At 42.9% G+C, this 16,820-nt stretch overlaps 2 protein-coding genes across 3 annotated transcripts; both read left to right on the forward strand.

The window, feature by feature from the left end:
- Positions 1-3,937: 3,937 nt before the first annotated feature.
- ZNF771 (zinc finger protein 771) lies at positions 3,938-13,193 on the forward strand. Of its 2 annotated transcripts, XM_081933257.1 has the most exons (6): positions 3,938-4,484; positions 5,754-5,852; positions 6,448-6,588; positions 6,717-6,833; positions 9,846-10,356; positions 12,620-13,193. In XM_081933257.1, exons 3-6 carry the CDS (start codon positions 6,562-6,564, stop codon positions 12,682-12,684), a joined length of 720 nt encoding a protein of 239 aa, XP_081789383.1. In that variant the 5' UTR covers positions 3,938-4,484; positions 5,754-5,852; positions 6,448-6,561; the 3' UTR covers positions 12,685-13,193. The 2 variants fall into 2 exon arrangements, with proteins under 2 accessions (XP_081789383.1, XP_081789382.1); XM_081933256.1 differs by lacking the exon at positions 12,620-13,193 and having other exon boundaries at positions 3,943-4,484; positions 9,846-11,861.
- A 2,329-nt stretch (positions 13,194-15,522) lies between these two features.
- Positions 15,523-16,575, forward strand: BORCS6 (BLOC-1 related complex subunit 6). The gene has a single exon (XM_081932954.1). It carries the CDS (start codon positions 15,739-15,741, stop codon positions 16,441-16,443), a length of 705 nt encoding a protein of 234 aa, XP_081789080.1. The 5' UTR covers positions 15,523-15,738; the 3' UTR covers positions 16,444-16,575.
- The last annotated feature ends 245 nt before the right edge of the window (positions 16,576-16,820 follow it).

Below are 16,820 nucleotides of genomic sequence, written 5' to 3' on the forward strand. Positions count from 1 at the left end.
TTGGAAAGGCGTTTTCGTTTCCGTTGCTATTTGTGACCCAGATGACTATGTACGGAAGTGAAAGCTTGTTTTCAAATAAGATTTTAAACGCTGGAGCCGATGGGAGAAAACGAAGGGGTGTGGGGAGGAATTGGATCTTAATTATATATTATTGAAGGGGAATAGTAATAAGGATACAAACTTGTTGGTTTTAATATAAACATTTGTTTTCTGTAACACACATATATTATGCCTTGTATTTGTAATGCATATGCTTGCATGCTGCAAATGCCTTTTGTTCCATGCAACTGACTTCCTATGGTGCTGTCATTAGGGTCTGTAAAATTTCTGGCAAATGTCAAAACGTGTGATTCTTGCCATTTGAACTCTTATCAATCTGCAATCTATGGGCATAGAATTTATCCCGGAATGGAGCTGTAAAGAGCTGTAAAACTGACACCTTTGATATGTCTGCCTAAGAACTATCTCACTTTTGATCTGTGCCCTTCACAACAGGGGGCCAAATGGCCAATCCTGGGAACAGAGAAAAGAGATAATGCTGATAAGGCAGGTGAGGAGTACTTGAATATTGTATTATAGTGCTTGAATATAAACATGAAGAACGGCTGCAGGATTTGGGCTTGGCTAGTCTAAAGAAAAGAAGAATTAGGAATGTCATTGTAAAGTACAATGTAGGGACATTGTAAGGTCCCAAAATGTACTTGAGTCACCAGAATGCCAAAAAAGAGACCTAAGAAGAGGCTGGCAAAAAACAACAGTTTTTATTTGTACAAAGAAGAGGTGGGTATACCATTCCACAACATACAAATAAAGAGCATGCAGTAAAAGGCCATACCTTGGGGAAGATATGGTGTCCTTTTATATCTTCAGAGACATCTGCTTAGTACCCCATTCCGGGGCCCCTTGTTCAGACCTTCCTTTGGCAGTGCAGCAAGGGAGGGGGGAGGGGGGAGCGCTTAGCAACACAGGTATTTGCCTGATGTAACCCTGCCAGGCCATGACATACCCTGCACCAGGCACTGAGTTGTACACAAAAACAAGATAACAGAAGTTAGATCACTGGTGGAAGCAAATGGCAGAGGCAATTCTATTCTTACAGAAGCTAAATAGCAAATGATTATGTTCCAGTAATTCTAGTACAGTAGTAGAGTAGTAGAATAGTAGTATTCTATCATGATGATAGCATTATTCCAGTATTGGAGGGGTTGTCGCAAAGAGGAGGGGGTCAAATTATTCTTCAAAGCACCTAAAGGCAGGACAAGAAACAATAGTTGTAAACTAATCAAAGAGAGAAGTAACCTGGAATTAAGGAGAAACTTCCTAACAGTGAGGACAATTAACTAGTGGAACAGCTTGCTTTCAGAAATTGTGGGTGCTCCATCACTGGAGGTTTTTAAGAAGAAACTAGACATCCACTTATCTGAAATAATATAGGTTCTGCTTGAGCAGCGGGCTGGACTAGAAGACCTCCAAGGTCCCTTCCAGCTCTATTCTATTCAAATTTATTCAAGTTTCTGTACAGGTAGTTCTTGACTTACATTTCAGACCAAAATTTCTGTTGCTAAGCAAAACAGTTAAGTGAGTTTTGCCCTAGTTAGTAACACAGTTAAGTGAATCTGGTTTCCTCACTGACTGTCAGAAGATCACAAAAGGTGATCACATGACCCCAGACATTGCAATTGTTATAAACATATGCCAGTTGACAAACATCTTAATTTTGATCATGCAACTATGTGGATGCTTGCAACAGTTGTAATTATGAAGAAATTGTTATAGGTCATTTTTTTTCAAGGACTACCAGTAATTTCAGCTACAGACTTTTAGCTCTGCAATTTGTGATGAATACCCTTCAAATGGTGTAGGTATGAACGGAGTTCCCGAAAAGTTGCAGACTACAGGACCCAGGAGCACTATTCAGGTGACCCTATGGACACAGATAAACATCCAAGTGCTTCAATGACCCTTAGAAAGGATGAAGATGACCAGCTGTCTGCAAGGAATATAAATCCTTCCATTTCCCACCATCTAGAGATGAAGAAGCTTCTTGGATGAGAAGCAAAATGTCTTCAAAGGAAAAACAAGAAAATCCAGTTGCTTCCTGAAAAAGCATTTTTGAGATAACCATGACCTGGATGACTGAGAATTGCTACAGATTCCCAGGAAGATAGTACATGTTTCTGAACCACACTTTGCCCTAGGATGTGAGGCTCCTGGAATGTAAGATTCTGTTGTTGGCTGCGGAATTCTGGGAGTTGAACTCCACACATCTTAAAGTGGTCAAGGTTGAAAAACACTGGGTTATGGAATTGAGTTTCTGGAGAACCAGGTTTAAATTCCGCAGATGATCACCCTGAGTGACTTGGGCCTCTCTTTCTTGCCCTCCCTTACAGAGTTGTTACAGTGGAGGAAAATTGGAGGATGGGGCTCTAGGCAGGTCAGTGGCATCATTCCACAGCATATGGCAGTGACATCAAAATGGCAGCACATTTGGAAGGATGTAATGAAGCATATCTCAAATTGCACACTAGCCTTGGGATATCTGCTACAAGGACAGAAATTGTGGTATTTTCACAAATCACACTGTTTCACAAAGGTCCTTAATCTAGCACATTGTGAGAAAACACAGTCGGGATGACTTTGTGAATTGTTTAAAACCATTCCTGATACAGGAACTTACAACCATTCACGTACTGACCGTTCAAAGTTACAGTGGCACAGAAACAAGTGACCTATGATTGGTTTTCACACTTAGGACTATTACAACATCCCAATGGCCACATGATCAAAATTCAGGCACTTGGCAACTAATATGTATTGATGACAATTGCATTGGCCTGGTGTCATATAATCACCATTTGTAACCTTCCCATCCAGCTTCTGATAAGCAAAATCAATGGGAGGGGGCGCGGATTCGCTTAATGGTCACATGATTCACTTAACAGCTGTAGTGATTTGCTTAACACCATGGCAAAAATGGTTGTAAAATAGAGCAAAACTCCCTTGCTTAGCCATTGAAATTTTGGCCTCAATTGTGATCATAAAGACCTGTAATTACATTAATGTTTTATTACACACACAATTTCAGAAGCCTCTGTTTCAGGAACCCACTACTTACAACAATAGTAAATGGCATTTATTTCTCAGTTGATCACCTCAAGAGCAAGTGATTCTCAAACTTAAGTCATGTGAACTTCAGTGCCCAGAACGCTGGGAGTTGAACTTGAAACCCACATGTCGGAAAGCTGCCACTTTTGGGAAACACTGTACTAGAGGCATGAATCCTGATGTCTGCAGTGCAAATGTGGCTCCACAGCCTGTTCCAAACACCCCAAATGTTATGGAAAACAACTGTAAGAATCAGATTCCAGCCCTGCTCCCTACAGGCAATTTCCAGGCAGCCTTTTTCCACATTAATCCCTTGCTTCTTTCTCAACTTTCCTTATCATTTATCTTGTGATTTATGATCATCGTATTTTATGATCGTGATTTATCATTTTGTAGTTTGTATGCACACAGAGCTTATGCACCAGAGACAAATTCCTTGTGTGTCCAATCACACTAAGCCAATAAAGAAATTCAATTCAATTCAATTTTATTTTGTTCTATTCTACTCTATTCTAATTCTAATAGGATGCCGACCCACTACCGGCTCCCCGGCGGTACTCTCCCCCCTCACCGCCGTCCGCCGTTTTTTTTTACAGCCGTGCGTTCCGTTAGAGTTCCCAGCCAATGAACGGGCGCGATCCCGGCTCTCGGAGGGCTTAGTGGAGAAAGGGGAGAGGGAGTGGGCGGGACCAGAACTCGGGCATCCAACCCACTGCTCAGGTCGGCTCTTCTCCAGCAGTTGTCATTCTCTGTCCGCTGCCATTCACTCTCTCCTTCTCTGCCAATTACAAACCAGGAGAAGGGGGGGCCGGCCACGTTAGCCAATCCTCACGAAGCGCCCGCCTTCTGTCATCCTCCCTCCCTTCTTCTCCGCCCAGCATTCCTGCTGTCCCTTGGAGCCTCCCCCCTCTTCCTCGAAGCAGGGTCGCTACTTCGGAAGGACGGGCGTAGAAGCGCCCCGAGAGCGGACCGCGCGCGGGCTTTGGGGGCGACTGCCGAGGGCGGGGAGAGGGAATCTTTCGGGTTCTCTTTGCCCGGCTCTTTCCCCCCCCCCCATCTTCCCCAGCATCTGCGAGGATCTCCTCCCCTCCTTTCCCTTCCCTCTCCTCCCCCGGCAGAGGCCCGGTTGAGCGGGCTGGCAAGCCGGATCCGCAGGAAGCGGTCGGTCACATCCTCTCCTTCCCCCGAGGGGTCCCCATCTCCTTTCCTCGCCCTCCCGTCTCCCCCGGCTTCAGCTCACCCATCCTCCGGGTCCCAGCCTCCCCGCCTCTCCGGGTGCTGGAAAGGAAAGCCGCACACGTGGGTCGGAGAAGCCAGCTGTTGCTGTGGATCGTCCCCCCCACCTGCCCCCAGATGTGGAATGAAGGCTAAACCCTCAGGTGAGTGTTGGGGACTCAGGCAGCCAAGCCTATATATATAGTCCTCGACTTATGACCACAATTAAGCACAGCATTTATGTTGCTAAGTGAGCATTGCCCCATTTTGCAATTTTCCTTGCTATATTAGTTAGTGGTTCCCAACATGAGGTCCACACCCCTGTGTGTGTGTGTTGATTTTTAATGGCAGCAATTTGAACCTTGTTTAAACCAACTTAATGGTCTTTTAGTCTTCCTCCGTGTGAGTAGAGTTCACTTTTTGAATAGTAAGAATTATATGGGGAGGGGGGAAATCAGGATTTTAGAGTTGTTTAGGTGGGGCATGGCAAAAAAAGGTTGGGAACCACTTTTCAGTTAGTAATGCAGTTGTTAAGGGAATCTGGCTTCCCCCCTTGGCTTTGCTTGTCAGGAGGTTGAAAGAGGGAATCACATGACCCTATCATAAATACGAACTAGTTGCTAACCATCCGAATGTAAATCACATGACCATGGAGATGCTTGCAATGGTCAATGTGAAAAAGGGTCATATAAGTCACTTTTTTCAGTGTTGTTGCAACTTTGAATAGTCACTAAATGAACTGCTGTACGTTCAGGCAAACTCCTTAATTTTCTAGGGATCACAGTCTAGGGATTAAGTCTTGGGGTCTTACTTTGTATCCTCCACCGAGATAACATGTTGCCTTTAGGCCCTCCTAGAAACCAGGGTTATGCTAAGGATTTAATAGAAATCTGGACTTTCTTCAAGGACGCAGCTAATTTCGGGGAAAGCTTTGAGTGCTACACTCAAAATTTCATCTATTTATCTATGGATTTGATTTGTATCTGGTCTTTATTATGGCCTCACTAATTTCATGGAGCTGTTGCAGGACCTAATGGCTAGCAGTTGGCAAGTTACTTGCTACTCGTCAATTATATTAAAGAGGTAGATTTCTTTTAATCTTGTTTCTCTCCAAAAGCCATTTACTTTTGTCTGTGTATTCACGATGGATGAGGACATGGAGAGCACAGGAAAAAAATGGTTCAAGGGAATCTCTGTTCTAGAAGCTCTGGATGAAGACAGGACCAACATAAATAACCACAAACTCTGGACATCTCCCCACACACACACCCAGTTTAAAAATGCTAAGCATCTTATATTTCTTTCTAATCCAACTACTAATGTAAGGAAGGCCTGAGTAGGATATAGGAAGTTCTTGGGAATATTTTGATATCTAATTTGAACCTATGCCTTACCTTTTAATGGATTCCTTTTTCTCCTTTCTGTATTTTCAGATGGATGGACCATTGGTGAAAGGTGAGGGCAGATCCTGGGAATCTTTGGGACGGAGTGCTAGACTGAAGAAGGGAGTGGAAAGGATTCGAAATATCAAGGTGCACAAAGCCAACATGACAAAGCCATGTGTTTTGAAGTTTGAAAGAACAGGCTGGATCTGAAGCAGGCACATTTTTTTTGATTGTAACATGATTACTAAAAGCATGGTTAGGTTTTGGGTGACAAATGCCTTGTGCATGACTGAATACCACTCAGTTTTGAGAAAATGAATGCCGGAAAGAAACAAAACCAGGCTTTTAGAAGTGGCGATATGAAACACATTCAGTATTTCAAATGGCCTTCCCTATGAAATGCAACAGGAACATATTTTAAATCTAGAATACACAGGCTTGACTTGCTGATTACTTAGCATTCAAGTTGTAGTGTTTCACCTAAGAGGATTCCTTGTGGATACTTAGTTATAGCAATTTGCAACCTAGTGAAGTTACTGTTACTGCACCTGGGTAAATTCTTGTCTGCCTTTGCATGAGGAACGTGTAAGCTGAAATATGTTGTTGACATTCACTTTCCAAGATTGGTTGTGAGATGTTGTGTCTCTCTCTTTGTTTGGGAACAAACTAAACAAACTATCTTTATGTTTGGAAACAAAAGATAAATGCTGAATCTCTCATTTTGCTTCTTTGGGTTTACTAGCTGGATTCATCCTCTTTCCGGGATAGATTGTCTGCCAGAGTGCATGGTAATGAAGAAAAGTGATTGCTTAGAGTAAAGACGGAAAAGGAGGAGGAGGAGGATCCAGAATTTGAGATGGAACTTCCTGCAGGTGGAAAACTGGTGAGTGGAGATAAGGAAGATAGAAACATTGAAGGTTTAACTGGATGAGTAGAAGAACTGACGTGTAAGGAAATAAGTTCTTTAAGGATTGGTTATTATTTAGATTGTTTTGTCTCTGCCCAAACCAGCTGGGTCCTGCACCTTCACGAGGTTCCTCAACTGAGGAAGAGATGAAGGTGAAATCTGAGGAGCAGAAGGTACAAGAGTTTGAGGTGCAGAAAGTCACAATTCCAATAGAGGGTTCGGTGAGTAGTAAAGTACAATTCTGGGAACTTCCGAGATATGGGGCGGTTTAAGGACTCCTCCTCCTTGAGCAGAAGGATGGACTAGAAGAGTTCCAAGATCTCTTTCGGCCCTATACAGTGGTGGGATGCTCCTGGTTTAACAACCAGTTCGGTGAGCGCGCACCTAAAACGCTTGTGCGCAGCGCTGAAAATTGAGCATTTAGAAGCTCATCTGCTTACCTTCCAAGTCAGCAACGGTAAGTAGAACGGCGTGGGTGGTGGTGGAATCAGCTGTGCTGCACAACTGAGATGAGTTAGAAAGCAAATAAAGCAGTGTTTCCCAACCTTGGCAACTTGAAGATGTCTGGACTTCAACTCCCAGAATTCCCCAGCCAGCGGATGCTGGCTGGGGAATTCTAGGAGTTGAAGTCCGGACATCTTCAAGTTGCCAAGGTTGGGAAACACTGAAATAAAGGACAGGATAGGGTGGGACCTACTGATTGTCGGAGCTACCGGTTGGCCCAAAGCGGTCCGAACCAGCTGAATGCCACCTCTGCCCTATGATTCTACACCTTGAGGAATTGTTGGGACTTGCCCTGAGCTTTGTTCATCAGTCATGGGAATATGAGGTTCTCCTTTAGGTCCATAGCTATACTCCAACAATAGCTTTTGGGGTAAACTTTGCAACTACATGGTTTTCTGGTTATTTAATGGAATACAGATAGTCTTCCACTTACAACCATAATTCAGCCCAAAATTTAGGTTGCTAAGCGAAACATTTGTGAAATGAGTTTTGCCCTATTTTACCACCTTCCTTGCCTCAGTTGTTAAGTGAATCGTTGCAGTTGTTAAATTAGCAACAATTAACTGGTTACTAATTAGTGAATCTGGCTTCCCCGTCGATTTTGCTTGCCAGAAGGCCGCAAAAACTGATCACCCCTGGGGACACTGCAATCGTCATAAATATGAACCAGTTGCCAAGCAGCTGAATTTTTATCACCTGACCTCGGGAGATACTGCAATGTTCATCGGTGAAAAATAGTCAAAAATACTTTTTTCAATGCTGTTGTAACTTTGAACGGTCGCTAAATGAACTGATGTAAGGTGAAATCTACTTGTAGTTCTGCAGCTATGCTTCAGTACTATACATAACAGATTTTCCAGAACTGTCTGTATCACGGTTCACATACATGCCGCACACAGCATATTTTACCCCGGGGCTTTGAAAGAGAATTTGGCCAGATGTATGTTTCACTTCAGAGGTCTGTAGCACTGGGAAAGCCTCCCTTAAACCAGACTTCCAAGCTTAGTATCCTTAAGATGGGTCAGGATTGCTGATTCCAGAATTCCAAGCTGATGTTTTTCAGGTTATTTTAGTACTGTACTTTTTTTTACTAAGCCTCTCAGATTTGGAGTAGCCACTTCTAGCTTCACCCGCTTCTTGTATACCGACCAAAGGCATTCTTGTGGGAGGTGTCAAAAATGTCAAGATGGCTGCCGCGACAATGCAATCAAAGCCCATCTCTTTGCACACAACCCATTGAAAATGGGCAGGGCTTCGATTGGGCAGATGTAGTTTGCCATCTTGAATTTTCTAACCCTGGTGTCACTGATCCACACATAACAATAAATGAATGTATGAGAGGCCCACATTAGGAATAGTTGAGCCAAGGTTTTTATTTTGGCTATTGGGCAGAACTTAGGACATGCAGTATTAGTTCCTGGGCTGATTGAAAAAGAAATTGTAAAATTTGCTTCTCTACCTCAGATAGAATTGGGTGGCCGATAATTAAAATAAAGTGGCAGGAAAGGAAATAATAATAATTCTCCACTTGAGGGTTTCTGGAGTAGCATCCCTGACCTTCTTTCCCAAAATCCTCTGTTCACCAAAGATATTTGAATTTCCATTGCGCAATGCAAAGTAAAAATGAACTTATAGATGGGGACATCTTTCCCTGAGGCAGAAAGGGATATGTGTGTCAAAAATAGAATTAGGAACACCTGAAAAAAAAAAACCTGGAAAAATTGGGGAGGGGGGGGGAACAGTTACCACCACCACCATTTTTCTCTATTTTGTTTTGTTTTTCGAAAGCCATTTGAAAAAAAAAAAGCAAGAAAAAAATGGAAAAAACTTCTTTCCTTCCCAATTTTTTTGGGTTTTTTTCCAAGACCCTCCCATCTCCAGTCAAAAGTCAAGATGATGGCTACAGGAATGCACATACGACTAATCTTCAACTTACAACCACAATTGAGCCCAAAATTTCCCTAGATAAGCAAGGCAGTTGTTAAGTGAGTTTTGTCCCATTTTATGACCTTCCTTGCCACAGTTATCAAGTGAATCACTGCAGTTGTTAAGTTAGCAATATGGTTGTTAAGATGATCTGATTTTGCTTATCAGAGCCAAATGTGATCAAACGCAACTATCATATATTCCTGTTGCCAAGTGTCCAAATTTTGATCACATGACCACAGGGATCCATAAAAATCTTAAGTGTAAAAACCTGGTCACAAGTCACTTTTTGGTGCTATTGTAATTTTGAATAGTCACTAAATGAATGGCTACCGTGTTTCTCTGAAAATATGACCCAAGCGGAAAATAAGCCATAACGTGATTTTTCAGGATGCTCATAATAATAAGCCCTATCCCGTCTGGCTGGATTGTCAGCCAGACGGACACATTTTAATACCGTATTTCACCCAAAATGAGACTTAACTGGAAAATAAAGCCCTAATGCTTCTTTTGGAGCAAAAATTAATATAAGACCCAGTCTTATTTTCAGGGAAACACAAGTATAACTTGAGGGCTACCTATAAAAAGTTGATTGTGCCATTTTGGCCACCTTCTTGATTCTTGTTTTTACCTCTGCACAAACCCCTGCTTGTAGAAATTCAGTTAGCTATTGTATTTTGCAAAAATGCCACTGCTGAAAGGGATGGGGCACAAATAAGCCATATTTTCCTGAGCATCCATTTCAGAAATAGGTGGTCTAGACAGGTATAACTTTTTTCACACTTTCTTCTCCATTCCTGCAGTCTTCCTCTTTGCACCCAAACACTTGTGGCGTGTGTGGGAAGAGTTTTAGCCGCCGCTCAAACCTGGCCAAGCACCAGATCATTCACACAGGAGAGAAGCCGTACCGTTGCAACGACTGTGGCCGCAGCTTCAACCAGAGCTCGGCGCTCACCAAGCACCAGCGGACGCACACTGGGGAGCGCCCCTATGTCTGTGGGGACTGTGGCAAGGCCTTCACGGCTAGTTCCAACCTCCTCCAACATCGGCGTTTCCACACCGGGGAACGGCCCTATCGTTGTGAATTGTGCGGCAAGGCTTTCTCTCAAAGTTCCAACTACAACCTGCACTGGCGTGGCCACACTGGGGTTACACCTTACCAGTGCAGCGTGTGCGGTAAACGATTTACCGGGAGCTCATGCCTTACTCGCCACCAGCGGACGCACACTGGAGAGAAGCCATACCAATGCCAGGAATGTGGAAAGCGCTTTTCGGGAAGTTCCACGCTGGCTAACCACCGGCGTACCCACACAGGTGAGAAACCCTACGGTTGTGTTGAGTGTGGCAAGAGGTTCACCCACCACTCTAATCTGGTGGACCACTGGCGGGTGCACACAGGGGAAAAGCCCTATGTGTGTACCGAGTGCGGGAAGAGCTTTCGGCTCAGCTCACACATCATTCGCCACCGTCGCACTCACACCAACGCTCACAGCCCCAGCATGAGCCAGGACCTCCTCTGTGAGGTTGACCCGACTTTTGACGAGGGTAGCATTGAGGGCCACCATGATGGAAGCGTTGGGATCCCATGCATGACTGGTCTTGATACTTTGTGTGCTGATACCAGTGTTACCAATGGCAATAATAGTTCTGATGAAGAAGAAGGCGACCGGCTTCTTATCTGCGGCCACTGTGGTAAAGGTTTTCACCTGGGGTCTAGCCCCCGAAAACCCAACCAAGATGACTTGGCTCTGGGGGAAGGGCCTTATAGTTGTACAGAGTGTGGTAATAGCTGTTGGACGTAGTTTAAGGCTACGTCCAACAGCTTAAATGCGAAGCCCAATATGTAAAAAAAGAGAATTATTGATCTGTCAGTAACAAATTGAGACATAGGTTAGGTCAGGAAGCAATCCTGGCTCCTCGTTCACTGAACGGGCCTGATCCTTGCAAGGAGTTGGCATTGAATTGGCTTCTTTGGCCCCTTGAGTTCATCTCCAAATTCCTTTCCTTGCTTGTGGTGTGAAATTTAGGGTCAGTATTTTTCAATCTTGGCAACTTTAAGAAGTGAAGTCCACAGGTTTTAAAGTTGCCACGGTTGAGAAACAACAATCTTAACAAAAGGGTGGATTTCTCAGTTCAGCTTTCTTTTCTGACAGGTTACAATAGAGTACGATAGAGTGAGAACAGGTAGAGACGCCTGTTGGGGGCTTGTCCAATTGAGCCCAAAGTAAACAAACAAAAGACTGGGTTTGTATCAGTCTCTCTCCTCCTCACCTCAATTATTCAGGAGCTTCTAGAGTAGCTGAAAAAGTAAAGGATAATATGGATGTAACCCGGGACACTGCAGTGACAAAGAAGTTGAGAGGAAACTTTTTAAACACCTGTACCTTGATCCTGGGAAATAATTTGCTTTATAATAGTGGCTGATGTTTGATTGCAAAGCAACATAAGCTACGCACCTGCAGAAATTCTAAATGGACAAAGGAAGGTTTTGCTGAGCCAGCGGGCAAAAATCTGATCACTGAAGCAAGCTTATTTAGTTAGCATGCATATAGAATTTTTACATGTCCTGGAGCTTTATATTTAGGTCCATGTTTAGCTTTGTACAGGAGACACGAAATGACCCAAGATCGCACTTGTTTTCTCCAATACCTCGATTAAGTTCTGATGCTTCGAAAAACAGTCTTACCAATTTTCTATTGTGGAGACTGTTTGAAAGGCCACACTTGTTCTGCTTGGATAAAAATTGAAAACGGTATCTTAAGAAAAATGCACACTAGGCTAACCTGAATAAATTGTGCCAATTAAGACTGTTGTACAAAGCTGCTTGTTGTGTGTTATTTAGTCTGTTTCCCCAAACCCCACCCCTTCCAGGTAAGACAAGTATCTCTATACATGGGAAGCCTCAGCCATGAACATTGCAAGTCTTGATTTTACTCTTAGTTAACTATTGGTCTCAGCAGGCACCAGCTCACAGTACAGTAGCAGCTATACAGGGAGTCCTCAACTTACAACCAGAATTGGGATCAGAATTTCTGTTGCTGAACAAGGTGGTTGTTAAGTGAGTGGCATCTGATGCTTGTGACCCTTTTGCCATTGTGGTTTTAGCAAATCACAGCAGTTGTTAAGTGAGTCAGAAGCCAACTGGGAAGGTCACAAATGGCAATCATGTTACCCTGGGGCACTTTGATCATCGTAAATACCTGCCAGTTGCCAAGCACCTACATTTTGACCACATGATTGTGGGATGCTGCAATGGTCATAAGTGTGAGGACCAGTCATAAGTCAGTTTTTTTCAGTGCCATTTTGACTCTGAATGGCCGCTAAACAAATGGTTGTAAGTCAAGGACTTCTGTAGTTTATTTTATCTGAATTAATTGATGGAAACAATTTAGCAGATTAATATAACATATTGCTTGAAAACCACAAAACCCATGAGACTTGAGTGAGTCACTGTAGCCATGGAGCAGACTGTCCTGCATCATCAGTAGGGATATAAGTGGTGAATATGTTTGAACCAATCTTTCTTAACCTCAGTAACTTTAAAATGTATGGACTTCAACTCTCATAATTTCCCCAGCTACCATTATGATATGCCAAAGGTGGCTTTTCAAGAGGCAACTGGACTTTCTTGTTATTCTTTGAAGACATTTCACTTCTCATCCAAGAAGCTTCTTCATCTCTGACTGGATGGTGGGGAAAGGAAGGATTTATATACCTTGCAGACAGCTGGTCATTTGCGTCCTTTTAGAGAGAGTTGTTGAGGCCACCTGGAGGTTTATCTGTGTCCTGAGGGTCACCTGAGTGGTGCAAATGGGCGTGGAGCCTTCATGGAACTACTGAAAGGGCTCTGTTGTAGACTGGAGATTGATGATATTGTTTCCCTTCCCCTCTTATTGAGAGAGGGCTGTTCAAATTTCACATGATGGCCACTTTGAATACCATTATGTTAAGAATATCTTAGTTCTGTAGAATGCTAATACGTAAAAAGGTAACTGTAATATGTTTTTTTCTGCTTCTGATTATAATGCCCACTATGTTTTCTGCTATCCCATGTAGCAGAATAGATTGTGTATTTATGTATATTAAATTTCTTTCCTGCGGCTATCATTATATAGTCTCCCAGTGATATAAAGAAAAACACTCCTACAGTCCAAATTCAAAAGCCAGCATACAGTATAATAGCAGTTTAAAATATAAAAACACAAAAGAAAGAGTGGCATAAGGCACTTCACAATTATTTAAAAAGTTTAGAATCATACTTGTTACAAAAACATTTGTTTCTGAATCAGAACAAAGGAGCACATAGTTTGGGGGGAGGGGCCATTCCAGAAGATACTTAAATGGATTCTTAATATTTGTCAGCAAAGATAGTTTCAGAAGCAAACTTCAGTTAATGAGTGGAGAGCCCCAGATGAATACAATATGTGAGCTTTAAAGAAAACTGGGCAGCTTACAAATATTAAAAGCCAGTAAAACTCTGAACAATATGTATAGGTGTCTCTCAATTTACAGCCATGCACTTAGAAGTGCTTTTTTCCAAATAACTTTTGTGAAATCATAGAATTGGAAAACATGAAGGCACCATTTTTCAGATTAAAGCAAAAGATTCTAAATTAGTTTACAATTAAGATAGTCTGGTTCCTCAAGCTTACTTTCTTGTAAAAAATACAACAAAAAGATTTTGAAAGAAGATAAACAAAAACTATTACAGGAACAATGTATGAAATAAGAGTTTTGTTTCTGAACAAGCAAAGTTCATGTTTGTATCTTGGTTATACGGCACAAGCCTTAGGCTATGCTTGGGTGATATTTATACAAGTAGTTGCTTCACTTCATTAAGATGTGTCCTAAAGATAATACAAATTCAAATAATATATTGGGCTGGTAAGAACAACAAATACATGCCTATGGTAATTTGTATTATCTTTAGGACACATCTATTATATAACTGATTTTTTAAAATTAGTCCACTTAAAGAAAAAAGAAGCCTAGGTGGAAATAATATTTATTACAAGTACCTCACTAAAGTAAATGATGCAAGTTCTATTAATCATATCATAATTTCTCATTTTTTTAGCTTCTGCATAATTACTCTTTGGTGGTAGTGACATGACATGCCAGGAGGGGGGGGGAAGGTATTAGCTATATATTCCCTTTTGTACATGTCTGTGTATTTATGGCCACCTGGTGCAACTTTTTAGGTAAACTTGGAAACAGTCTTGGGCAATTCTGTTGCTTCATTGCTGTCACCTTTCTTAGGGTTAACATCTCCATGACCAACAATATTCCACCTGTTCCTCCCTTTCTGATACAGCCAAAAGGGCTTTATCATTAAGAGATGGGAAGAGCCAACCAGGGATAAATGCCAAAGAACAGCAGGATGTGTATTCAGCTCGCAGGACCACAATTCTATATTTCCTTCCTTCTGCTTGAAAATAATAGCTGAATTAAATCTCATTCAAGATTTAAAAAAGGAATAAATTAAATAAAGTGTGGATTAAAAACTAAAACCCAAAGAGGCTTTGTATTGCTTGCTTCAGAGTAAATTCTAGTGAATTCACCGGGTTTTCCTTCCACTATAATGTTGAGATTCTGTTGCATCTCTTCACCTTTTTACTGGGAAGACTCTACCCTGTACCACTCGACCCTATGTGGGTGGGGGGAGCTCTGAGTACCTATGACTTTACAGATTTACAGATTAACAGAGTTGGAAGGGACCTTGTAGGTTAACTAGTCCAACACCACCATTTCTGACAAATGGCAAGAGAGCTTCCAGTGATGAACACAACTTCCCACAACTTCTGAAGGCAATTTCTGTTCCATTGGTTGATTGTCCTCACTGTCAGAAAATTTCTCCTTATTGCTAGGTTGAATCTCTCCTTGATCAGTTTCCATCTAGAGAGCATAAGCACTAAAGACAAATTCCTTGTGTGTCTGATCAGTTGGCCAATAAAGAATTCTATTCAATTCTACTCCTAATTCCATTCCTATTTCCTATTCTATTCCTATTCCTAATTCTATTCCTATTCCTAATTCCATTCCATTATATTCTATTCCTATTCCTAATTCCATTCCTAATTTCTATTCTATTCTATTCTTCCTTGTCTGGCCTTTAGGTGCAGAGGCGCTTTGGATAGTGAGACTGGTGGCATATAAATTTAATAAAATAAAAATACACATTACAACAACACATTCTTTAACGGTCAGAATTGAAAATGTCGGTGTTTGGGTCCCTCCAAACGTTGCGATGATCCTCTGCACCTTTAATGCCAGCTCACAGGCTCCGCTTGCCCTTTCCCTGCCCTGGATGGTATTTTGTGTATATTCTGCTCCTTCCGGCAGGGAGAGAGTCCAATCAACGAGCGTTCGGTTTTTCCACCTCGATTGGTGGGTCTTCAAACTCAGGACAGCCAATGAGAAGGGTCCTTTGGTCCTTCTAGCCAACCCGCTCTTATCCCCTCCTTTTCCTGGACCAATCTCCTCCCCCCGGGAAGCGGAAGGGGTTCCAGTGTGTGTTTAGGTGCGGGAGATGGGGTGGGAAGGATCCGTTTTGTGCTTTGTGTCTCCGGAGGAATCTTTCCTTTGAAACCACCTCGAGGCTTTTCTTTGCGCTTCTCTCCCCACCCCGGGCCTTTGCCTTGCACCCTCCTTCCCTTGCTTCGGTGTTTCCCCTAGGTCTCCTTCCCGCATTGCCTGATGGAGGGGCAACATATAATGGCCCAGGTCCACATCCAAGCCCCCTCGTCCAATTCCGTAGCCGGGGAAGAATCCAAGCGGTTGCGGAACCCCGTGCGAGTTGCAGCCAGGGAAAGCATGGCCGGAGGACGTCTGTTGGATAGTCACAGCCTGGATGGGATAAGCCAGGTATACGGGGCATCCAAGAACCAAGAAGGCAGGAGGGCCACTATATCGAGCGCCTTGGAATTGGAAGGAACAGTGAGCTACGATGGAGACCTGACACATTTTGTGGCCAACAACTTGCAAATGAAGATCAAGATGAGCTCTCGGGGCAGCCTGGATGATACAGAGCCCACCTCCTCATCAATGTCATCCCAGCACTCTGTCCGAGGCAAAACTGCAGATATCCCTCCAGTGGATCCCCAGGTCCTTCGGGATCTGGAAAGGCTGACCATGGATGTGGCACAGAGAGTGGACCAGATGTTGAGGGCCTTGAACAGCGCCATCCAGAATATGACGGCACTCAGCGTAGGCTACATCCAGACCTACCGAGATGCTGTGGACAGCTTGGGTGAATCCGTGGACATGAGCATCAAAGGGATGTACACTCTGATGGCCAGGTGTGAGGAGCTGGACCGCTCCATGCAGCCTGTTCATATCCTCGCTAAGCAGATTCGGGAGATTAAAAGGACTCTGGAGATCTTTGAGGCTGTCTGCAAATAGGACCCCTTTTTTGGAAAGGGTTGATTTGTGGAGCAAAGGGGAATAAACAAGGGTGAGCATTGGACTTCCAGGGATTTGGGAATTGAAAGGGAAACTCATGTTTTTCATGAAATATTTCAAGAAATAAATTATGGCAGTACTGTACTTGTCTCCTGTTGTGACATTTGCCCCTTTTGGTGTTTCCTAAATCTTTCCCAACCTAATCCAACATTTTGGAGACCCTCCAATAATCAACAGGATTATTCCATCCATTTCTGTGGCTGTTTCTTCTCCACAAAAATCTCATATGTGCTACATGTCTCTTGTAGTTAACACTGATTACAGCTATCTGTCAAAATATGACATGCAAGGCATGAAAGCTCTTGAGTAACGTCCAA

Source organism: Natrix helvetica, assembly GCF_964273705.1.
Source record: "Natrix helvetica genome assembly, chromosome: Z".
NCBI classification, from domain to species: Eukaryota; Metazoa; Chordata; class Lepidosauria; order Squamata; family Natricidae; genus Natrix; species Natrix helvetica.